General features: G+C 40.2%; 2 protein-coding genes and 1 long non-coding RNA gene across 4 annotated transcripts in view; 1 reads left to right on the top strand and 2 right to left on the bottom strand.

Moving 5' to 3' along the window:
* Positions 1 to 24,596, bottom strand: part of LOC144653411 (uncharacterized) — a 48,238-nt gene that overhangs the window by 17,534 nt on the left and 6,108 nt on the right. The window contains exons 7-22 of one of the 2 annotated variants that reach the window (XM_078513398.1): positions 22,281 to 22,415; positions 21,963 to 22,032; positions 21,036 to 21,168; positions 20,581 to 20,690; positions 19,357 to 19,463; positions 17,855 to 17,930; positions 17,586 to 17,657; positions 15,931 to 16,393; positions 12,256 to 15,785; positions 10,547 to 10,867; positions 9,266 to 9,745; positions 2,996 to 3,075; positions 2,271 to 2,652; positions 1,541 to 1,685; positions 682 to 820; positions 93 to 189 (exon numbers count right to left, since the gene is read on the bottom strand). In XM_078513398.1, coding sequence (XP_078369524.1) covers positions 93 to 189; positions 682 to 820; positions 1,541 to 1,685; positions 2,271 to 2,652; positions 2,996 to 3,075; positions 9,266 to 9,745; positions 10,547 to 10,867; positions 12,256 to 15,785; positions 15,931 to 16,393; positions 17,586 to 17,657; positions 17,855 to 17,930; positions 19,357 to 19,463; positions 20,581 to 20,690; positions 21,036 to 21,168; positions 21,963 to 22,032; positions 22,281 to 22,415 — 6,340 coding nt within the window. Of the gene's footprint in view, positions 1 to 92; positions 190 to 681; positions 821 to 1,540; positions 1,686 to 2,270; positions 2,653 to 2,995; positions 3,076 to 9,265; positions 9,746 to 10,546; positions 10,868 to 12,255; positions 15,844 to 15,928; positions 16,394 to 17,585; positions 17,658 to 17,854; positions 17,931 to 19,356; positions 19,464 to 20,580; positions 20,691 to 21,035; positions 21,169 to 21,962; positions 22,033 to 22,280; positions 22,416 to 24,596 lie in introns of both variants that reach the window. The other variant, XM_078513397.1, reaches the window with a different exon arrangement.
* On the bottom strand, positions 4,820 to 8,192 carry LOC144653410 (uncharacterized). Its single transcript, XR_013570737.1, has 2 exons — positions 7,087 to 8,192; positions 4,820 to 5,500 (listed from the first exon to the last, which is right to left on the bottom strand). It is a non-coding gene; the product is annotated as an uncharacterized LOC144653410 (long non-coding RNA).
* Positions 5,557 to 7,018, top strand: LOC144654102 (uncharacterized). Its single transcript, XM_078514205.1, has 2 exons — positions 5,557 to 6,852; positions 6,968 to 7,018. Exons 1-2 carry the CDS (start codon positions 5,557 to 5,559, stop codon positions 7,016 to 7,018), a joined length of 1,347 nt encoding a protein of 448 aa, XP_078370331.1.

Below are 24,596 nucleotides of genomic sequence, written 5' to 3' on the forward strand. Positions count from 1 at the left end.
ATCTAGATGGAATGGCAGGTTAGATTGTGACTTTGCAGAGCTACAAACAGCTGACTAAGATGCATCCCTAGCTAAGTTAATACAACACCTGCCTTCTCCGCCTGCTGACGGCATCTGACCGTGTTTACTTTCTTCGCGAGTCTTCCAAGGATATCTGGTCTCTCGATTTGTTGAGCGGTGTTTGATTCCCTGCAAGAAAAATATTGAGAAACTACTTGTACTTGTGTGCTAGGATCCACTCAAAGAAAATCCACACAAAAGCAATGAAAGGCTGTTGATCTGAGCGATCAGCAAAAGAAATTGATCCGCAACGATCAGCAAAAGCAATTGATCCGCAACAATCAGCATGTAAAGTGAGCCAGAACAATGCAGGTCATTACCTTAATATGGTTTTAATTTTTTTTATCTACTAGTTTTAATGTTTTATTTACACACGACCCCACAAGCTATGTAGCTTTTTTATCCCATCGTGTATAAATAAAGGTTTTGATTGATTGATTGATTGATTGATTGATTGATTGATTGATTGATTGATTGATTGATTAGGCACACAGCACACTCCATGAGATCCCCTACAGGTCATGTATGCAAAACGGGGAGACTGCTGACTGCAAGGTTATCAAGGTTATCTTTACCTAAATTGTATTTAGCCTTATTTCTCTTGGAAAAAAAATATTCTACCTTCTGCATTCCTCTTGACGCCACATGACCTCTGCTTCTGTATGGCTTTTCCTGTTGTTGTTGTTGTTGTTGTTGTAGACGATCAGTTATCCCATGTCCATAATCAAACACTTCAGATTGAGGAAACTCTTGACCATACCTTTGAGACAAAAAAATTGGGTGAGACACTATGGGGAAAATAAACCTCTGCCACCTCCTCCTCTAACAAGGTGTCAAAATGAACAAGCTACCTTGCAGAAAGAAGGGCATGTAGCCACTGCAATACCGTTATTAAGCTATCATAGCAATGCCATGTTTAATAAAATATAGTAAAAAGCCACATTTAGACCAAAAAAAGATTACACAACCATATTATCCTTACATTGGGCTATTGCATTTAAAATCTGCACCCCCTCTCCCTGTTGAGGACAGGTCTTTTCAGGTCTTTTATTCTCACCCAAAAAAAAATCTGTTAAAAATAAATTATCTACATCCCTAAAAAAATCCACTGAAAATGCCTTTACCCCTAATAAGATCCTTTTAAATATGTTAAGCCCTCGAGAATTCCATTAGAAACTTGTTTGTCCCTTAAGAATTCTGCCTACACCCAAACAAACCATAACCTTCCACCCATTCCCCCTAAAGAGTTCCTGGTTTTTTTTACTTCTCAGGGGGGGGGGGGGCATATATTAAATGCAATAGCCCATTCTAAACAAACCCACGGATCCCCTTGATGAGAAACTAAGTACATTTGCATCTAATTTGAAACAAACATTACTTTTTTTTCCCAATACTCCATTAACACCCTTTGCATTGTTCAGAACTCAGTGAATCCTAGTTGTTGAGATATATAAAACACATCCAAATAGTAGTAACATACCTTGCATTGTCCTCGTCACTTTCTTGTGAAGAGAAAGAGAGAAAGTGACCGGCAGTGTCATCCACCACAAAGGTATCTTCCTCTATTGGTCGACCTGCTAAATCGCGTTCTTCAGAGGTTGTAGTTTGGCAGAAGAAACCTTCAACTAAAGAGAATACACAAATTAACATGAACATTATAGACACCAACTTTTTTCAACAGGGTTCGTACACTTTTTCAGGCCAAAAATTCTGGACTTTTCAAGGACTTTCCAGGACCCTTCTTAAAAACTTACAGGACTATTTTATGAAATTCACCTCAAACCAAGCAAAATGTTTGTGTTAAAACCTACCTTTTCAGTAAAGAGATAGTGCAGAACATGACCAGTTTTTTATAGTGACCTTTTTTGACCTTCTTGTAGCTTATTTTTAATCTCATTCAATAAAAAAATCAAGGACTTTCAAGGACCAAAAACCAATTTCAGGTTCTTTCAGGGCCTTGAAATTAAACTCCTGCAATTCAAGCGTTTTCAAGGGTTTTCAAGTTGGTATGAACCCTGTTTCAAACAAGCACACTTGGTTATTTAATATTTTGGTGAAAGGAGGGGTGTTATATATTACACTCCTGCAAGTGACCATAATCACTTTTAAAAATTACAAACTGCTCTTTTTTTGTTTTTAAGTTCTCATGAATGACCACTAAGAGATTCCTGGATTTGTATTAATCAACATCTAGCAAGATGTGAACTTACCTGGCCAAGGTGACTTTCCAATATATGGCTCATGAACATCCTTATGGAAATTGCCCTCTTCCTGCCCATATGACAATTGGCTTGGTTCAACCTGAGACAAAGGATGCTCTTCAAGATAAGACAAATGAGTTGAAGGAGCCAAGGTTTCTGTACCAGTTACTTCGTGCTCTTCGCTAACAGCAGATCCCTCAACACCGGTTTTTGTCATTTCATTTGTTTTTAAGGGTGCAGCCCAGAATCCCAGGCTTGGATGAGTGAAATCCATGGCCGGAATTGCTGTCTCTGGGGTGTCAGGGGTAGCTGGACTTTCAGCATCAGAACTGAGCCTCCCTGGACTGATGTCTTCAAGATCGCTGTACTCCATATCAGCTAATGATTGTTTCTTTGTACATTGGGAGAAAAAAGGGTTAGTACCAACACTATAAAGAGGTAATATCTAATGACTTTTGTAAATGCAGAGTAAACATTTGTAGCCAGAGATAGCATAATGGAGGAATAAAATGTCATGCTGGGAAGTTATGATTTTGTGCGTTTCTGTTTTTATATCAAACAGAGAAAACTGAAGGCGGATAAAAACAATGATAAGAACAGGCAAATGCAGGAAAAAAATAGTGCAAGCAATTCTCAGTTTTGTTACACTTTATAAAAGCAACTCTTTGGACAGAAAAGTATCTTTGGCCCTGGTTGTTGGATAATGCTGTACATTTTTGTTTTGAATTACTTACTTCTTCTGCTTCTCTTGTTTCAGGTGTTTCAGGTGAATTTGAGTCCTCTTTTTTCACTTCTACCTCTTCAGATTTAGTGTCTAAAGTAAAGAAAATTAATGTTAGCATGATTAAACAACATAACGGAATTGTCAACTTGCACAAAACTTGTAAATGTATCACAACAGTTATGTACATTTATAATGTACAAATTAAACACATCTGATATACAGTCAACTCCCGATAACTCGAACCTTGCGCTAACTCGAACCTTGTGCTAACTCGAACAAAAATCGATTTCCCCTGGATTTCCACTATACATTTACTGCACTTTTACACTCAGTAACTCGAACCCTCAATAACTCAAATCTCCCGCTAACTCGAACCAACTTTCGTTTCCCTTCAGGTTATTTTCTATATAGTTTTACCCTCGATAACTCAAACCATGTCTGCCAATACATGACCAGTCAAAACAAACAGTGTGCTGTAGTCCAAAACGTTGAAATTATTTTGAAATAAAAACGTACAGTTAGTTAGAACGTTAGTTAGTTAGAACGCCCCTCAAAACACAAACTATGCCACGCCATTGACGTGCTACAGGCATTCAGTTCGTTTGTGGAGGCCCGGGTGTGGAGGTTGATACCGATTCTTTCAAATCCGACCTTAGAGAACTTTAAAGGATTATCGCCAGGGTGAATTAACTGACTATTTCTCAAAAAGTAAATCACATAAACTCTGTAGCAGTAGCCTTTAGCATAAGCGTTGCTCTCTTTGAAAACTGCAAAGTTCGCAGCTATTAGATTTGCTTTGTTTTACGTTGCGTTCTGATGTATACCTGACAGTGATTTAGAAATATGTTGTTCCTTTCTCTTTCGGCTTATCTATACTCTAATTAAGGTGGCTCGTAACAGTTTTTCTTGTGTGGGAAGTCTGGTAACTAGCCTTCGCGACTCGCGCGAAATCCCGCGCGCATCACAGTTCATACGCGCGAGATTTAAAAAACAAAACAAATATGGCGGCGCGTGGCCTACTTAGTGCGAGGATTGTGTTGGCTTGTTTCAAAAGAAATTCGCTTTCGTCCAAGATTGTACTAGCAAGAAGTTATTTATTTGATTCGTCTTACACAAGGAAAAATGCTTTCCGTTTGCATTTCTCTTATCTCAAAGACAAAATTACCTTTTCAGCTGCGATCGATCCTGTCGGTGATCGCAACAATTATCGTGAGAACGCAGACTCCTGCAGGTTTCCTCGTTTTTTCTTCCTGGCCGGAATGGCTACCTTTTATGGCATCTACTCCACGGCCATTGCTTATGCAGAAGACAGTGACGAGGAAAAAGAAAACATCGAAGAGACTCAACGTAACAAACGCGTCTTTGTTTCCAAAAGCCGGGTGTCCAAATTAAAAAATCTTGAGAGAGCAAGGGAAGCGAGAACTTCGTACAAACAAAACCAAGCTGAAGAAAACGACGAGTTTGAACCTCCAAGGAAAATAGAGACTCGGTCAAAACAGGTTCGTAGAACATTGCACCTCAACATTTATTGTTTCAAATTCACCTATTTTGTCATTAAGTCCTTTTTTTAATTTTTGAGGAGGTCAGCACTCAAACACTGAACTTAGCAATCATTTTAATGTTACAGCAAGCTGAAAATGAAGTCGACATCTCTGGTTCAAGGATTGTTGACCTACAAGTTCTTAGAAGTGACTTAAAATCTTGTTCAAAATGTCAGGCAGGTGAGTTTCTTGTCAGGGGTGAAAACTGAAAAGAAGGCTTTATACCACCACATCCCCATAAATAATAATAACAATAAAAACACTGAAATGAAAGTAAAGACATGGAGACTTGCAAGGTTAAATTATTGTTTATATCTAGCTGCCATAAACAGCTTCATCAACATTTACATACATATGTACTAGTCCTGTAAACTATTTTGAAACAGTAAAAAATAAAATTGAAGGTGTATGAAAGCACTCTTTTGACCCTTTGAAAAATTCTGGATTCACACTTACACCAAGAAAAAGATTTAGATGAATGTTATGGAAAAGATAACAGCCATCTAGTGATATATGGACTGGATAAGTTACATTCTTGTGTAATGAAAATTTAAACTGCTTTCACCGGATCACACTGCAAGTACAAAATACCAACTCTTACATACTGTGTTATTATTTAAAAACAACAGCACATTTCCCTTTTAATAATCATTCAATTGATATGATATTCCTATATTTTTTATGTATTTTCGTGAGCATCGAGTGCTTAAAATAATAAATTAATAAAACCCTATCTATATACTTAATATACAGACCAAGATACATAATAGTCACTTTTAATGGTCCCACAGGTCCATTATCTCTTGTCAACATTGTCAATGAAAAGCAAAATGGACTCAGCAGTAACTTTAGTGTAAAGTGCAACTTCTGTGGTTACATCAATGAAGTGAAAACGTCTGGGGAACACAGGGCTGGTAGCCGTGGTCCTCTTGCAAGCAACATTAACACCAGGGCAGCACTAGGATCTTTACATGCTGGTATAGGAAATACACACTTGAATAATTTGCTTTCGACAATGAACATACCAACAATGAATCATCGCCTATTTAAGACAAGAGAAAGGGAAATTGGAAATGCTGTAGAGAAAATTGCAAGGGAAAGCTGTCAATTGAATTTAAATTTGGAGAAAACAATGGCTGAGCAATCTTCTGAGCAGCCTGCAGATGGTCTTGTCGGTATTGCAGTATCATACGATATGGGCTGGCAAAAAAGGGGAAGGGGACATAACTCTTCGACTGGCCATGGGGCGGCCATGGGGCTTGCTACTGGGAAAGTTGTTAGCTATTCCACAAGATGCAAGACATGTAGAGTATGTACTCATAACAAATTAACTGGAAAAAATAGAAAACATGACTGTCGAAAAAATCATACTGGTTCGTCAAAATCAATGGAACAAGATGTTGCATGTGAATTGTGGACAAAAGCTCCTGAATCTGGGGTCAAATTTTCAATATATGTCGGGGATGATGACTCAACAACATTAGCAGACATAAAAAACAAAGTCCCCTATGGTGTTGAGAAATGGTCAGATGTTGTTCACGTGAAGAGATCCCTGAATTCTAGACTATACAACCTTAAGGATCGTTTTAAAGATGCCAACTGTTCAACTCTGAGTCCAAAAGTTATCAATTACCTTACCAAGTGCTTCAGTTATTGTGTTAAACAACATGCAGGAGATTCAAAGTCTCTTAAACAAGGCCTTCAAACTATCATTCCACATGCATTCGGTGATCACATTTCCTGCAATATTTCTTGGTGCGGTTATAAGGAAAATCCGACAACGTACAAGCACGCAGACTTGCCAAATGGAAAAGACCTTCATGGAGAACCCCTAAAGAAAGCCCTAAGTGAAATATTTGATGAATATTCCACTGACATTGTCGTAAGTAAACTGACTCCATGTGCAAATTCGCAAAGGAATGAGAGTCTGAACAGTACCATAGGTTCCAAAAATCCAAAAACACGTTTCTACGGTGGCAGTGAAAGTAATGACCACAGGGTTGGCTGCGCAGTAGCACAAACAAATATTGGATATAACTATACTGGAAAGTCACTGGAAGCTGTTAGTATTGAGCCTGGTTGCTATAATAATAAACATACAAATGCCATGGACAAGAAAGTCAGTAATGACAAAAAAAGAAAATCTACAAAGGAATTCAAGAGGAGGCGTATGCAATTATCAAGACAAAAAACAACACAAACACTTAGAAAAGAAGCAAATGAAGGAAAAACTTATGAATCTTCAGTGGGTCTTAATTTGGACACTTCAAATTCAAACAACAACAGAAAGCAGCCTGAAATTACATTTGATCTGCCAGAAATATCAGTAAACGAATTAAAAAGATATGAACAACTGGTTCCTCCTTACATAACAAGACCGAAAACTGTGAAATTGGCATTTGAACCCTCCAAAAACTTTTATTTCATTGTATTTGACACAGAAACAACTTGTATGGGGAAGATGGCAGAGCTCTGTCAACTATCTGCAATAAGTGAAGATGGAAAAAAAGAATTTTCTCAGTACATATTACCAACGAGCAATGTCAGTCATGGTGCCTACCTTGTGAACGGTTTAAGTATTAAAAACATCAGAGGTAGAAGAACCTTATGTAAACAAAACAATCCAGTTCAAGGTGTCAGTGCAACAGAAGCTCTTCATACCTTCGTAGCCTTTCTCAAACAAGTCAAATCTTCTTCACCAAACAATTCCGTACTAGTTCTTATTGGACACAATTCTTCAACCTTCGACGTTCCTGTCCTCTTGCGAAACAGTGAAAAAACCTTCAAAGATGAACTTCGTGAAATGAACATCCACTTTGCCGACAGCCATGTTCTCGTGAAAAGCCTGATACAAAATAGACATCAAGGTCTTCAACTAGAGAGAGGTGGCTTCTGCAAAACAAGCCAGGGCAGTCTCTACACACACCTTTTCAACGAGCAATTCGATGCTCACGATGCCCTGGAGGATGTAAGGGCGCTCAGGAAAATTGTTTTTGAATCGCCTTTGCATTTGAGCAGGAAAACTTTGGTTGAAAATTCCAATGTCACTTCCGTTTCTGATGCGCTTGAAGACATGCTTTACCTTGATCGACGCCATGAGCTTTTTCTTACATTCAACAACAAACTGTTCAATGAATGCGACGACAATGGCGCAATTACAAGATCCATGGCTCAGAAAATCGCTGGCAGTGGTCTTTCTTACGATGACCTCCGTAAACTTTATTCAGCATTTGGTAAAAGGGGGATTGTCGCCGTTCTTTCGAATCCACCATCATCCTCTTCATCGAAGACACCGCGAGTCACACGGACAAGAAGAATACTTGCCGCCACAGTGAAGCACTTCGAAGAAAACAGCCGCGAAGAATAAGAACATGATCTGCTTAATTTGATTTGAAGCTCGACATCTCACTTTCGTCTTGTAAGTTGTGTGTACGAAATTATTCAAGGACTTCACAACTTACACATGCACGCGGTGTATGTGTTCTGAAAGCAATGTACTCCGTCAATTTGAGTTTTTCACTTCAGCTCATTCAGTTTTCCGTCAAACACACAGTAAATTAGACAAAACGTCGACAGGAATTCCTTGAAAGTGAGTCCAAACTTTCTGTAGAACACAACACTCCGCTTGAAGAGAAACTGAACAGTAAGATCGCGCGTATCGCTTGCGATCGCGCGCGTAGGTCAGCGGTAGTCGGAACTGAGCATGAGTAAATACCAAGCTTTTAAAATCGAAATTTTAAAGTGCGCGGAAACGCGCGTGGGAATTATTGAGTTCGCGAAGGCTTTAGCAAGAAAACTAACCCGATGACCCCTATTTTTTATTGCACTAATATTTTCCTTTTATGTAAAGGAAACGTCAGAAAAAATTTAAAAAAATTCTACGAAAGGAATTCTTAATTACTTGCAAATTGCCCTTTTTTGCATTTGCAAAAAATCCGCTTCGTAGAAATTTTTTAAAATAATTATACAGTTTCCTTTTCAGATGCCAAAAGTTATCACGAGAAAAAAAATGGGGGTCATCGAGTTAGTTTTCAAGATATAAGCACCGGAAGCTGAAAAAGGCTCCTAAAACTCATTGGCCATCGTTGCCATGGTAACCACTGATGACGTAATTATCGGTGTTTTGGATCAAAAACACAATGGGTAATGTAATCATACAAAAATTTTGTTACGATCTTTAATTAATTTTTTGGCCATTTTCTTCCAAACTTCGCAAGGTTAAAAACCTGAAAACTGGTACGAGCCACCTTAAATTTGCTCATTTAAAATGTACACTGGTCTACACTGTTCTATGAATAGAAAATCGTTAAACACCCTTTTTTTCCTTGTTTTCGGTAATTTGTTTTCAACTCTCGATAACTCGAACTCCGGCCCGGTAACTCCAACCATTTTCAATTTCCCTTGAAGGTTTGAGTTATTGGGAATCAACTTTACTTCATAAACACTTCTCAAACTCATTCACCAAATTGAAACAAAGGAAATCAGAACCATGATGGTGGTTTGGATATGTGATCTTAAAGCATAGATTAAAAAATATCAAGTGAGCAGCTGAAAAAATGTCAAATTACAAAGTGCACATTTTGAAACTTTTGTAGCTAAATGTTAGGTAGTTAGTCTTTCTTTTAAAAAACTTTAGAAGTTATTTACAGAAGGAAATTTGACCCCTCCTACCCCCTACCCCCCCTCCCAAAAAAAAAGATACCAAACAAAACAAATTTAAATTTAATCACTTTGCTGACCTCGTAAAATGGTAATCTGAAGTGATCCTCCTTTAAAACCGCTTACAATCCGTGGAGGGAGGTTAGTCTCAGGGGGGCTGGATACATCATTGTTTGTTTCTTTGACTCTACGTCTAACTCCTTTCTTTGAACTGTCCACAGTGTTGTGCCGATCAGGAGATTCCCAGCGGCTTCGTCTCTCACGAGTATGCTTCCTACTTCTTTTCGGTGAAGATGAATATTCATCTGCGTCGTTGCCCTTACTGGAGCTTTCCCATCTCTTCCTCTTCTGGGAATCAACAGTAACATGCCTTTTGCGCATTTGATGTCTGTCCCTGGTAGAGCTTGAACTATCTGCCTCTTTGCGTTCAACCTCAGCCTTAGGTCTGGGCAGTTCCTTTGGTGGTTCCACAGGAGTAGCAGTTGATTCTGGAACAGTAGTGCGAGCTGTATCCATTGTCTTAGATGACCATAGCTGTTCAATATCCACAGAGCCATACCCTGAGGGAAAGAAAACAAAAAACAGAATTAAGGTATGGTTTATCTTTTTAATCGTTTAAAACCTGAAGTTAATAATAAGTGTGATTCTAACTTTTAAGTACAATGTGGATCAAACTCTAGACAAGGTTGTACTGAATATTATGCCACGCAGTGGTTCTAATTTTAAAGTCTGTGTAAAAAAATCCTAGTGTGTGACTATTCAAATGAAACGTATAGAGCAGCATTTTCATGCGGTTCTGTTTTTTTTTTTTACTTTGAACTTTCAATGTTTGCAAGGAACAGGCATCAAATCTAAACTAGCCATGTTTTCTTGTTTTGCTGGAATTATCCAAGTATGTGTTGTCAAACAAGAGTATGCCCTTCAAAGTATTACTGCCAACTCATTTTGACCTGGTGTTTGTCCTTTACAAATGCCTTCTCCACATCAAGGATAGTGGAGTATCAGAAATTTGCTCAACAAAGTTTTTCATTGTTTTAAAACGATAGACAATTCCACAGAACTGATTCCTTCATGCCAGGACTTGCAAAAAAACCTTTAATTTCAGCTTGTCCATCACACATTCAACTCTTGTGTCAGAGTCATACACTTGTGTAAGTTTACATTTTGGCTTGAAATCATAAATTATTTAGTTGGCAAACAGCTTGCCCAGGTCATTGCCAATCAGGCAAAGTTACTTGCTCAGCGGGAAAAAGCTTCATGTCTCAGACGACCAGATGGGCCTTTCTTGGAGCCCTGCTTCATCCTAAGTAAAATAATGCCAATGTTTACCGGAATCCTATATTATTTTAATGCTTAAGTACCAGGAAGGTCTCTTTCAGGTGTTCCTTCATCTGACACATCACTGATATCTTCAAATTCACTGTCCATGGGTAAAGTCTCTTGTGGCTTCTTGTATAATGGCACTAAACTAGGAATTTCCCCTTGTGCCTGACCATCGTTGTGTTCTTCATTAGAAACGAAGGTTGAGGACTCTTTGATACCTATGTCCTTCTCCTTGTTGTCTTTAATTCCACCGAGTTCAAGGAGCTGGACAACTCGTAATCCAGTATCTAAATGGCCAGCCTGTTCACTTGCAGTGCTCTCTTCTCCACTGAATAACATTTTTTCCTCTTCTGTGACACCTTGGTGCAAAGTAAATTAATAGTCAAAATAAACAAGATCGCGAGTTTACTCGGTGACAGCATGGTGAAAAAAAATTATTTTGGCCTACATTATCACCTAATATGCTCGCTACAAAGTGTTACTGTCAAACCTCTCTTTACAGACACCTCCCTATTGGGGACACTTGGTCCAAAAGAGACCAAAATTCATATAAACTCTACCTTTGTAAAGGTGATGTTACACGCGACAACTTGCAACAACGATTATTCGCGTAACACCGCGTCAACTTTTCGTGGTATGTTAAACGAGTCAACTTTTCGCGCAACATCCTACAAAATGCACTTGGCAACATGCATGTTACACGAGACGATTTTCAGTGCAATGCCAACTCGCAACATTTTGTGCGCGCTTGCAGTCCATGTTGAACATAATTCTGGGAAGGTATTGCGCGAAAAATCGACGGCGGCCCTGTTACACGAGCCAACTGGATGAATGTTCGTCATCTTGCGTTGCGAGTTTTTGACTTGGTTTCAAAAACTCGCAACGTGTTGCTAAGTAAAATGTTGCGCAAAAAATCGTCCCGGTACCATGTTAAACGGTGAACGATTTTTCGGGCAACAATGAAAAATCGTTGTTGCAAGTTGTCCCGTGTAACACCACCTTAATACAGACACTTCCAAAAAATGGAAGCTCTTCCCTGTCCCATTAGTGTCTGTATTGAAGGGTGCAAGTGTATCATTATTAGCAGCAGAAGTATCTATTTACGAGTTTTCCTCTTAACCTCCTAAGCTATTTACTTCTAGAGAAAAATCTTGCATAAGAAAACCATGCTCCAAACTTTTAGTCTGAGACCACTAAATGAACGTTACCTGCAGTTTCATCTGTACTGTTTTTATGTGGTACAAGTCTGTGGATAAAACCCTAGAATGGGACCTTTCAAATCAAAGCTATTGACCAGAAGTACTATCAAAGAGCTGACAATTCAAACAGCGAGTCAGTAGAATTCCACCAAGATAAAACCTACCACAGTACCTTGAACATTTTATGGCAGCCCATAGACTATAATATTTTTGGACTTAGAAAACTGTGGCCCTCAAAATATGTTTTGCTCAAAATTTATACTATTCAAACATTTACTGACTAAAATTTTCTCTTCCCTTAAATTCCACTAAATAAACCCAAGAGCTTAAATTGTGTCTTGCAGATAAAGGGTGAACCAAAAAAAAACAAAGCAGGAGGACACCAGTACCCGGACACCTTTTTAACTTATTAACTAACTATCTATGATAAACAATTTTAAGAATTCCTAAATTTGACATATTCTGCCTGTTGAATACACTTAAGTGTCCTGTAGCTGGATGGTTTTTCTGCCTTTCTCCATAACTTTCTAACTCCATTTTGCCCCCACCTTCTTCATCGGCATTGAGCTCATCATCCATAGCAATAGGGTCTGGGTTATCAGGTTTGTCAGGATCATCCAGTTCTTCTTCCTCCTCCTGGTCAGCTGAATCGGTTTCAGATCTTGACTGTTGAGCATTTTGTCTAAGAATATCATAGATTTTACTGACTGCATTGGATCCCTTGCGTTCTGCTTCAGTTTGATAAGTTGTTGTGGGCAGACAGAAAGGAGGCTCAACTTCAACAACATTGGCACTACTTCCATTGATTGAAACATTTACAACATCACTGTGCTTGTCACCAAAGCTGCTAGAAAATTCTTTTGTATCCTGAGAGCTAGAAATGTGAAGTTCATTGACAGTCACCTGACAAGGTTCCTCAACTTTAATGCATATTTTACTTGATACACCTTCAGCACCATCGTTTTCTGCTAAACCTTTATTTCCTTGTGTGGTTGAATCTTCCCTGCATGGCCTTCCTTCAGCTCCACCTTCATTTTGGTTTTCTTTACTGCAAGCAGAATCTGGACTCAATGCACTTTTACTTGCTGATTTATTTGGGTGTTGCAGAGATGTCTGGTCAAAACTCAGTTTTTCAGAATCTTTGACTTTTGCATCATCTGTGTTTCCACTTAGCTGCTTTTCATTGCCAACAATAGTCTCCTCTACATTTTCACTTACAATCTCTTCATCTTTGCTGGGTGTTTCCTTCTTGTCACTGCTACTAGCCGTTGCCACTTTGTCCTCTTTTGAATTAATAGCATCAGTCACTTCTGGCTTGCTTGCAGCAACTTCTTTCTGCTTATCTAACTGAGCATTTGACTTTTCTTTATCGACTCCCTTTTGAACAGAAGTAGTGCCTTTTGGACCTTCTGAGCCAGCGTCACTGGAGTTTTCCTTTTTCTGATCTTTGACTTCTTTCTGTGCCTTTTTAACGCCAGGGTCTATAGTTTTCTGAGGCAGTGGTTGTGGTGTTGATTGTGACTGCTTTGAATGCTTCTGTCCTGAGGAGTGAGAATGGATTGGTCCCACATGGCCACATTCACTGGGTACAGGTGGTTTCTTTAGAGGTGCTTCCCAATATCCAATGGGGGCTGGCTGTTGAAAAGGAATCCGTGGTTGGAATTGAAGTTGTGTAGGGAGTATGCCAAATATGGGATGCACTGGGGCCATTTGTGGTGCCACAGGAATGCCACCACGCTGTGGAAGGGCTGGTCCTGCAGGTAGTACAGGGGGTACATGAAATCTTGGAGCTCCAATTGGCATAAATCCTCCTCCATGTGGTTGTACAACAGGCATCTCTGCTGGTGACCCTGGAAAGGGTGCAGTTTGTGAAGGACCTCCTAACTGTTGTGGGAAAACCTGAGGTGGTCTTCCAGTTGGTGGTGGGAGACCTGGTGGTGGAAGACCTGGCCTTGGTAGAGCAGAGTTTGCAGGCCACTGGGGCACCTCAGGTGGTGAAATGGCCACTACTCCTGGACGAGGAGGCATGTTTGTTGGAAATCCAAACCTCTGACTGTGAGGAGGGGTAACTGTCCATTGCTGACCAGGAAATACTGTTGGAAATTGTCCCACAGATGAGGACACTGGCGTATTGTGAAATAGTGTTGGAAATTGTCCAGCAGATGAGGACACTGGGGCATTGGGAAATACAGTTGGAAATTGTCCAGAAGATGAGGACACTGGCACATTGGGAAATGCATCTAAACTATTTTTCCTTTGGTGACTGGCTGGATGTGCAGGTGGTAATGGTGGAAACGATGGGCTGCCAGCAAAAGCCCCCATGTTAGGTGGTACAGGCGTAGCTGGGGTAACAGGACTGGGTGGAATGGCAGATTGCGGTGCAAAGGACGAAGCAGCTTGAATGGGACGACCAAAAGGAACAGACCCACCAGTTGGCACAGGCGACATTGAAGAACTGGGTAACATGGGTGAAACACCAGGCAGAGAAGTGGTACCACAGGAAGATGCAGCTGACAAAGGGGGGCCAAATGGCATGGGATGAACTGGTTGCTGACCTGCAGGAGTGTGTCTTGGCTGACTTGGACATGGTATAATTGGACTCCGAAAGGGACCTTGTGGAAGAGGTGGAGTAAATGGAAACGCTGAAGTGACTGGAGTTGAATAAGCCTGGGCTGAGTGCACTGGAGTTGTTAGAGTTGTTGTGGGAGGTACTGGTGTATGATATCGCCCTTTTGAGGATACTACAGTTATAGGGCTTACTGATCCTGATCCACTCGGTGTGGTACATTGGGGGCTTAAATCCATGGCCACTGGTGAATCAATTGACTTTCTGTCTCTCTGTGAGTCACCTTTTTGTTCATCCATGGACACTTGTGAATCGATGGACTTTCTGTCTCTCTGTAAGTCACCTTTTTGCTCATGCTCTGTCTCTTTGGGTTGCTTTGTCAGTTTGTTTTCAGAGGATTCACTGTTGTCACCAGAAGAGGACTCTCCAGAAACTTCTTTTTGGTCTCTCGACTTTAGAATCAACTTCAACTTGGGTGCTTTGGACATCTTATCAGAAGTTGGTGGGCTTCTCAGGGTATCAAGAGAAGATATTTTTGGAAAAGGAGCCTCTACCAACTCTGGCACTGCAGTCTTAACAACTGGCTTTGTTATTTCTTGACCACTTGAAGAGTCATTTTGGTTTTTGTTTTCTTTCACGTTAGAAAATTTCAGAGGTTTCTTTACAGATCTTTCTGCAGGTGACTGCCTTTCCCCTTTCCTGCTTTCTCCACGCTTTGTGGGTTGTACTCTGGATGACAGTGTTTGTACTTCAGTTTTCGCGGTGGACAAATTTTTACTCACAGGATTGGCTTGATCAGTTTTAATTCTTTTTTCTTTTTCCTGTGTTGCACTTACACTACTGCTACTTCTCTTGACAGACTTCTCATTGTTTGTGTGTACTGAAGTATCCAACTTACCATCTGTTTTGGTGTCCATTGTAACTGTTTTAGCATCCTGCAACTCAGGTTTACTTCTCTTAACCACATCTTGCTGCTTTATGATTTCTAAAGCTCGTCTTGTGCCATCATCAAGAGTTACTTTATAAGCTGGTTCTTCTCGCTTTGGAAGATTTATCTTTTCTAACAACTCCTTTAGGGATTTATCATTTACTTGATACTTCATATGTGGTGTAGGTGGTGTAGATGGTGGTGGCGGCGGTGGTGTTGTTGCTACTGGTGCAGTGGAAGTAGAATCCATTTTCACACCCTGTGCTTGCAGTGCTTCTTGTGCGTTGTATGGAGTACCATGGCTAGTCTGTGGTGCATTTGGAGATTTTAAACCTGTGCTTGGTTCTTCATCAAGGGAACGCCTCATCTTTAACCTAGGATCTTCTCTGTGCTCCTGTTTTCTTATCAATAGAGGTGGGAGAGATGGCTTGGCATCCTTCTTGATGACATTCTCCTGGTTCAGCTGTCTTGATATAACATCAGCTTGCTGCCCAGATCTGTGCTGTTCTGCATTTCCACTAGATCTTGCGTGGACATCTTGTCGCCCAGGAATCACTCTTTGTTGCTCTGTACCACCACTAGATCTTACGTGCAAATCTTGTGTCCCAGGAATCACTCTTTGTTGCTCTGTGCTGCCACTAGGTCTTACATGTTTTTTTTTTTTTTTTTTTTACGTGTACATCTTGTGGCCTAGGCATCAATCTTTGTTGCTCTGTACTACCACTAGACCTTGGGGGCACACCTTGAACAGGAACATTAAGTGGCGTCACTGCTGCCGGCACTCTACTAGGCTTTGGAACATGAGCTACAGAAGATGACAAGGGAGCAGCTTTTACGACACTGCCACTGCTAGCTGCTGTCTTTTGTAACTCTGCTTCTGTGCCTCCTAAAGGATGCGGCCTACTGAGCCAGTTTTCTACTGCATGCTTCCACTGAACTGTTTGCTCACTTGTCAACCCTTTTTCAAATGATTGCAACACAGGTGCAGGATTCGGTGGATCCTTGATGCTAGATGCTAATGCAACTGCTGGTCTTGCAGAGTCCAGGCTATGCCTCCTTTGTTCAGTGGGCTTCTCCTTTGCATCAGCCTTTACACTTAACTGTCTTTTCAGTTCCTTTTGAATTTGGCTTACTACCCGCGAGTCTTTCTCCCTTACTGAACCACTTGCCATTGACTTGATCACTGGACTACCTTTATAACAAAATAAACACCAACTGAGTTAAAAAACAAAAGAGTTATATTTAAAAAGCATAATTGGAGAATAATAAAGTTCTCACTAAATGAGTTGAAAGTGCCTTTAAAATAGTTAAAAAAGTTAAAAGAGTTAAAAGGCACTTTCAACTCATTTAGTGAGAACTTTATTATACTTTTGTACTTTTACAAGTACCACGCAGCACAAGGAAATTTATTTTTCCATTTATCATTAATTGGGGAATGGTGGTGCTTAGTCACGCCATAAATAAACAAAACCTGGGATTATAAATGAACAAATGGGACTCTTCCATCAGGGAGAGTTTTTCTTTGTGGTCCCATTTTTCGTATGATAGCCATATTTCATCGTTCTTATCTGCGTAGCCTTAAGTGGCGGTTGCTATGTCAGCTTCTGCTGCACAAGGTCCATTGCCACCTATCAGTCCAGACAGCTCTGGGACTTTTCTTAAGGTCACTTGCCCAGATGGCAGGCACTGTGAAAGTAAAGCTTCCATCCACGAAAAAGCAAGGAAGCCTTAGCATTCGAGTAACTCTTTATAACACATTTTGAGGCCTTGTCAAAAAGCCTGGGGGGGGGGGAGTACTCCCATAAATTTCGGATAAGGGTGTGCCGCCAAGGTTCTTAAACCCTTACCCTATTTAAGGATAAAGAAAGTGAAAATTGATACCCCAAACCGAAAAATGACACCCTATTCAAGGGAAGGAAAAGCGTTCCGTGACGACCCAAATAGCGGCTAACCGCGCACGGCCAAACACAAATCTTTGTAAAATTGCTTTATTAATACTTGAACGGGTAGTTCAGTTTTAAGATACCTTTTTTTCGTTTACCTAGGCGTTTATTAAAGCTGATAGAATATAGGCACCCTATCTAAGGATCAAACCAGGAACAAAATGCCAAAAGGACCAAAAATGATACCCTATTTAAGGACCGAGAACCTCAAAAACCATACCCTATCGGGCGGCACATACCTATATAGCCCATATATGGGAGTACCCCCCCCCCCCCCCGGGCCAAAAAGGCAGGCGTAAATGCAAAAAAACGACAACATGGAATTAGAAACACATTTGTACCAGTCTCTGGCTACTTATAGTTGGCAAGTGTTAGTTATTTTCTTACAATAAAGACCTTGCAAAAACCCTACAAATTTACATTTTTAAATCACACCCCTACCTTTGTTAGTTTTCTGTTTCTTCACAAAAAGGAGAACATGCAGCGCTGGTGGTGAATCTACTGTGGTGATTCCTACATGATAAATAGCAAATTGTTTTTGTTATTTTGAAGAAAGCAGATCTATGCATACCAACACTGTAATCCAACAAGTGCCAGTAATTAGCAAATTTTGTCAGAAGAATAACACTACAGCAAACTTGCATTTCTGAAGGAAAAGAAAAATATGGAACCACTGTCATCGCTGCTGTACAATAAGAAATGCTATTTACCAAGGTCCAAAGTGATTTGAGAGGTAGGAATGAGAAATATTACTCTGTTAGCATCGGGGCACTTGACAATTCCAGCCTACAAATAAAATAATTAATACAGAAATATGTTAACAGACCAGAAACCCAAGCTTCCCATAACAAAACTTTCCAACTTCTCCCAAAGGAGTTGAAGTCAAGAATTTTCATTCTTGCTGTCCAAGGAGCTTTTTTACTGATTGATTAATATGTATGTAACATTATTTCTTTTAATACAAATCATGACCCCAGTCAATTAAATAACATGCATGCAACACATTGGTAGGAGAGCAACATTTTGAATAAAGTTTCTTCAATTTATTTCATGCTTTGATTTTCAGCAGTTGCCCCCAATAGTAATAGTGGCCATTCAGACTGGCTCTTATCTCCGGTTCTGAAAAATGACGTCACTAGGAGTATTTCTACTATCCCTGGAAGAAATGCCAGTCTATTACAGCATTACACCCCAGGTGTATAAATGGGTACCAGCCAATAAATACTGGGTAGGGGTAGCAATGTGAGAGTCTTGCCCAAGAACACAATGTCACCAGCTAGTGTCTTCAATCTGTAATTCATTGCGCTAACCATTTGACAATATCGCATCACACTTGGTAATAAACATGGATCTATTTCTTAAGTCATTTATAACTTGACTTTTGAAACTATATCCAGGTCTGCAAAACTTGTTGGAAGCAGTGCTCGACACTAACTTTTTTGGATACTAGGCAATTGGCTAGTAGGTACAAATAATCACTAGCCCCACCCCCCCCCCCCCTTTAAAAAAACATAAAAACAGCCAAGTTTGAATCAGCTAATCTCTTAGCACTATATTTGTTTGAGTCCACACAAGTACATCTTTCCTTCACTGAGACGCAGCAACGATGCTATCATCCAACTCGGTTAAGAATTTCTTGACCGTGGATCACACTTCTTTTTCTCTTCATGCTGTGTGTGATCCTCTGGTGAACAATGTAAATCTGGCACACGATTATCGGCCCTTAAAGGTGGTTTTCTTGTACAGGTAAAGTGTTACAAAAGCTTGAAATCATGCTTGCGCGGTCGCTCGCGCAAAAACCCCAAGATGGCCGACTTATTATGGCTCTCTCCCAGATCCCTTTTGGGTGTCATGGAAGCGAGGACAGAGGGTCTTTTCCAAGATGGCGTCAGGTTTGCGAGTTGATCGTACGATATAAATCCGTATGCGATGTGGGTCGCAAGCGCTCTGGTTTAAATTACTCAAGCTATGGAAACTAGATCCTGATGAAGGTTTCTGGGAGAAAAACTTCCCAAGTTATAGAGTTGTAGTTGATTTATTTTTCCACGAATTTACTAGTCTATGGGCTAGTAGGAAAGTACTTTTACTAGCCAAGCATGAAATTTTACTAGTCCTGGGCTAGTGTACTAGCGTTAGTGTCGAGCACTGGGAAGGTTTTCATTCTTTTCCAGAACTTCAAAAATCTACATTAATCTTAAATTGAGTTACATACCCAGTTTTTTTCTTGGAAAAACTTAACAAGTTTCTGAATTTTTCCATGATCATCTTCAACTGGAAGTAAATCGCAGTGTAAGAAACTAGTACCACCAGCTAGGGATGCTGAAAAATAAAGAAAACCAATAGTTTATATTGGAAATTAATCTATGTCCCATAACCAGGAAAGTGTCACCCTGAAGATGTAGCTAATTCAATTGTCTGTTGCTTTGTTTTTATTTTTAACCAAAAGTAACAACCAACAGGGCATGAAATGGGTGCCATCAAGTCTTCACGGATCAGTAGGTTTTTCTGTCGGCAAGTAACTTTTTATTCTAAGTTGCCTGATGGGCGAGGGCCCAGGCAAGTCGTCTGCCCACAAAATTGTAAAAAATGTAAATTAAGCCAAGCATGAAACTGCCCCACGCAAGCAAAACTTGAGAGCTCCTTGTCCAAAGGGCAAGATACAGTTAAATGTAATTTAACAAGTCATAGTTAATGACAAGGAGCAAGAGCCTGGCCATGAGTGTGTTTTTAGCGTTTCTGGCGTTTGTTTGTAACGTTTTAGCATTTGGCATATGTTTGTTCTGTAGCATTTTGGTGGTGTTCATATGGTTGCTGGAGTGCTGGGGCAGAGTGCCGTCCAGCAGTGTCTCCCTTGCGTAGCCATCCCATGTGCTGGCGCTGTTTAGTTTGAGTGTGACGGGTGCTCGGGTTCAGGGCCTGATGCGGGGGGCTCGTGGCTGGGTTGCGGGTTTGGGCAGGGCAGTTGGGTGTTCTGGCGTCTTGGGGTGTGATTGCGATTGCAGCCCTCGGGCCCCTTGGGCACCTAACCTCCACTTGCGCGGGCGTTAACCACATGGGCGTTAACTGGAATTCAAGTTTTTTTTAGCCTTATTTAAAGCAATCAGTGACAGTACATGGATGTCTATCAAGCTACCTCATCGGAGTGGATTTTGGGGGTTAAATCTTGAATGCCTTTCAAGTAGGGGTGGGTTTGTCAGGGTTCTCAATAGAAATTTCAGCAGCTGTTGCTGTGTTGTTTTCACCCGTAACTACATGGCCAAAGGCTATGTAACTTAAATCTATTGACTGCAGTGCTTTGACAGCCGTAACACTTTCAAGTGACACTCGTGACAGGTGTTACGGGTTACGGGTTCAACTGAGAACCCTGGTTTGTGGAAGAAGTGACAACCGTTTCCTATGTTATGAGTGGCTCTGAGTATGAAAATGAAGGGATTACCTTTGCAAACTCCTGTAACAACTGGAGGCCCTGCATGAAAGAGCGGGAAAGTCAACAACGGTCTCAGCTGCTGAAAGGAGATTTTCTCTTTCATCACAATTTTTTCACCACTGAAAGACAAAAATAAATCAACAATTTAAAAACCATTCCTGGCTGGGGCCCTTTTCTCAAAAGCCCCGAAAACTTTTAGGGCCCGTAAAGCCATTTTCAGTTATCTGTATTTTTAAAAAGAGAGAAGTGTATATATCATGGACTTAAACAGCTCTGTAATTAAAAGGTTTGAGATTTTGCAATGTCTTTTTGGAAGCGAAAACTTTGGCCATTGTAAAGAGGTGGCTGCTGTAGGCATATTTCAGGGATTTGTGCAGGATAGAACAAAAAATATCTAGAATTTTCTTAGAGGACAGCGTTGCCCTGAATTTGAATTGAAGTCCATCATTACCAAGAAAACTTACATTTCAAAAGGAGGCTTGATTTTTTGCACAGAATGGCAAACAAGTTGGGCATTGGCCAAGATTCTGTCTTTGTTAGCTATCTTTCCCATCCAAATCACATGGCTACTTCGTCCTCGTCTCTTCTCTGGGATTCCTGTTGACAATAAATTCAACATTTTAATAAAAACAGTTCAACATCCTATAAGCGACGAACTTGGGACCTGAAAGTGTCCACTTTGGGAAGTTAAAAATGTAGTGTTTATGTGTGGCTGGGACCATGATTAAATGTCTGCTTTCAGGAGAAGTCTGCCTAATGGCAGGGCTGCAAATAACAGTCGGTCATCGGACATTGGCCAACTAAAATTTGCTCATGTCCGAAGAAATGCCAAGTGTGGTCGGACATAATGTCCGGACAATTTTTTGATCATAAATCATTTTATGGCAACGATGAATACAAATCTGTCCAACCACAATTTTGTTTTGTCCAACCAAGATGGTATCTTAGTAGGACATATGTCCTTTCAAGTGAAAAAAAATTATTTGCAGCCTTGTAACGGCGGTTTTACACTGACACATAATTTTTAACATGCGTGAAAAAATTTCAAGACAATGTATGAACGGCTTACGTACACATTAACGCAAGTCAATCATACATTGTCGCTAAATTTACACATCAGTGGAAATCCACCATAAAAGAGGTGTCCATCAGCAGAGGTTCAACAGTGTGTGTGTGAAAAAAGATTTTCCAGGTCGCCCTCCTGGCAAGTTGGGGCCAATGTGTGCTATGCTGAAGGCCTTTTCAATGGCCTCACTTCGTCTGACATCCAAACAAAAAGTCGAAAGATCTTCCTTGCTCAAGGGCAAGTGATAGATAAAATCCACTAGCACCAGGCTTTGGGACATGACCTTTATATTTGTTTCAGGTAGGACTGGTTTGAAGGAACTTACTTGTTTCGTGTCTTATTATTGGTGCAGGTGGTATGAGTACACTGTTGTCCAGTAAGTTTGGTAGCTCCTCCTTGAAAGAAGTGCAAAAATCGCAAATTATTTCAATGGACATCAAACAAAGCACGCAAGACCAACAACATGTATTAGTGATCATTTGAAAGCTAACGATAAGAAGACACTAAATGTTTTGGAGTACCGGCTTCCCTAGAAAACCATATAAGACAGAACGTCTAGACAACCACTGGTAGAATGAGAGCTACACATTTTCTTTCTCAAGCTTGGTAGCTTGGTGAATAATCTGCCTGCACCCTCTCTTACCTGCACAACAGAAATCTCTTGATGAGGAGCAGATGAGTCAACCATGGTAAAGGTAAGAACAGCATAAGGAAGACACTGCCTGGGTCTCTTCACATGAAGGTCATCACCCTCCTCAGCAAACTCATAGAAATAATACTGAAAACAACAACATGTTTACCTAATAAGTGACTTGTGGACTTATAACTAAATAACAAAAAATGGCACCAAATATACATTACAAACAGAAGTACCAGGGCTGCAAATAATTATCTTTTCTTGAAAGGACATATTTCCAACAAGGGTACCATTTTGGTCAGATAAAAGAAAAGTTTGGTCGCATATCACATTATGCTGAACTTTATTTCCTTTACTACAATGCAAACATTTTATTTACTGATAACTGAAATTGCATTACCCAAATCCCTCATTTTGTGACATTGATGCAATTGTAGTTTGAATTTATGCAATTTCTGATTTTTCTTACATGTGACTTGTAATTGTTGTAACACAAAAGCACATTCCAGAGAAGCAGCATATAAGAAAGTTCAATTTGCTCATGATCATGGTTGTGTTCAAATTTTGGTTGGCTGTTGTCCAATGACTGACTGTTATTTGCAGTCCTGTAGTACAGACTTTTTTTTTGGAGGCCTTATGTGCACCCATACACGAAGCAGAGTACCATATTTACTCGAATAAGCGCCGCGGCGCTTATTAAATTTTTCGCGCCTCAAGTGCGGCGCTTATTTGAGGGCGGTGCTTATTTCAAAATTGGACGCCACAAACAATCGAATATAGACAAAACTTCTACAGTTACAAAAAGAAGGGACTTTTGATTGTCAGTATTCGTCTCTAATGGAAGAGAGTTTTTACGCTTGCTGTTCACGGCCTTCACAACGTTAACAGAACTACGTATTGTAAGAATTTTGGATAGAAAAAATAATGGGCGAGCAGGGCTGTCACTAATTTTTCAAGTAGGTGGGGAAATGAAAAATGTAGCCGGGTACAAGATTTTTCTGTTGTAGGCTGTTGAGGGGAGGGGGGGGGGGGGGGAGTTTAGGAAACAACAAAAATTGTTCCTAATACTAAAATTTTCTGCAATTTTTACGCCATAGTAATTACAACTTTCTCTTTCTCTACACCATTCGACAAGAATCTGACAAGTCTTCGAAAGTTATCGTTTATTATGGGATTTGAAACGGCGTGACTTGTGACTAATAGCATGACAGAAAAGAGAAGTTGAGGAAGACTGGGAATGAGTGAAAGTAAATCGTGAGCAAGACCAAAAAACATGGCGTCGGGAACGTGTTGGGAACGTCAAACTGGTTTGTTTTTGTTTGTTTTTCTTGACCCAAAACCATTGCTTTGAGAAATTCACACAACAAAACTTTCTGCACTTATGTAGAATACTCAGACAAGCCAATGTTTTGTCATACAAAGTACGTGTAATAACGCATACAAGTCCTGTACGACTGATCTGTGTTTATTGACATGTAGCTGATCAAACAGCATTAAAACAGGCAAGAGAAGAACACACATAATGTTGCAAGTTGAAGTTTACAAGAAGATAAAAAGCGTTCTCTGGCAAAATATTTTAAAAATTATTAGCTTTCAACAGCCAGACTGCTGTCTTCGACGGATAAAAATGAAGTGATAAAATGGACCTAAAAATTTGAATATGACTAGCGAATCGCATAAATTAAAAAGTTAAAAGTATGTGTAAAAGAATGTTAAACGGAATGCTAAAAGTGTATATTAAATTACTGTTTGTTTAAAAGAATGTTATATTGTCCTGGCAGAGGGCACGAATTGTTGTCGGCCTCGACCGTTTTTGCCGTGTGCCACGATTCAAGTGTCTTTCTAATGCGATTGTTGCCCTTGTCAATTATCTCCGCGTTTTCAAAGTCGATGGCGTGATCAAGAGTCCAGGCATGTTTTGCTACATTGGAGCCTTTAGCGCATTGTTTAGTATTCCTGATATGTTCTTTTCGCCGTGTGCTAAACGATCTTTTTGTCTCGCCGATGTAACTCCAGGGACAAGACGCACAAGGGATTTTGTAAACAACATTGCACTGGTCGTCGACCGGAGGTCGAAACTTGGGAACAGGGAACTCTTGTTGTAGTGTCTTGATTGGTTTGTTGGTTACTCGGATATCGTGACTTTTGAGAATTCTTGTAAGAGGTTCGGTAATGCCTTTGATGTAAGGAAGGACCGCGAAACTCTGACTATTCATTGGATCAGCCCAACTGAAGAACATCCCAACCAGTTCTTCAGGTGAAGGTGTTGGGGGGTTCGACACTTCTGCATAGAGCTCTAAAACTACCAAACTCGGAATCTGG

The sequence above is a fragment of the Oculina patagonica genome, chromosome 5 (genome assembly GCF_052425735.1).
Source record: "Oculina patagonica isolate OP01 chromosome 5, crgOcupat, whole genome shotgun sequence".
Classification (NCBI taxonomy): Eukaryota; Metazoa; Cnidaria; class Anthozoa; order Scleractinia; family Oculinidae; genus Oculina; species Oculina patagonica.

What these genes read in the sequence shown, in the direction of transcription:
- LOC144654102 (XM_078514205.1), top strand. Translation starts at nt 5,557, where the DNA reads ATGAATCATCGCCTATTTAAGACAAGAGAAAGGGAAATTGGAAATGCT. An exon ending in TTGATCTGCCAGAAATATCA is followed by an intron (nt 6,853 to 6,967) that starts GTAAACGAATTA and finishes TATTTGACACAG; the next exon opens with AAACAACTTGTATGGGGAAG.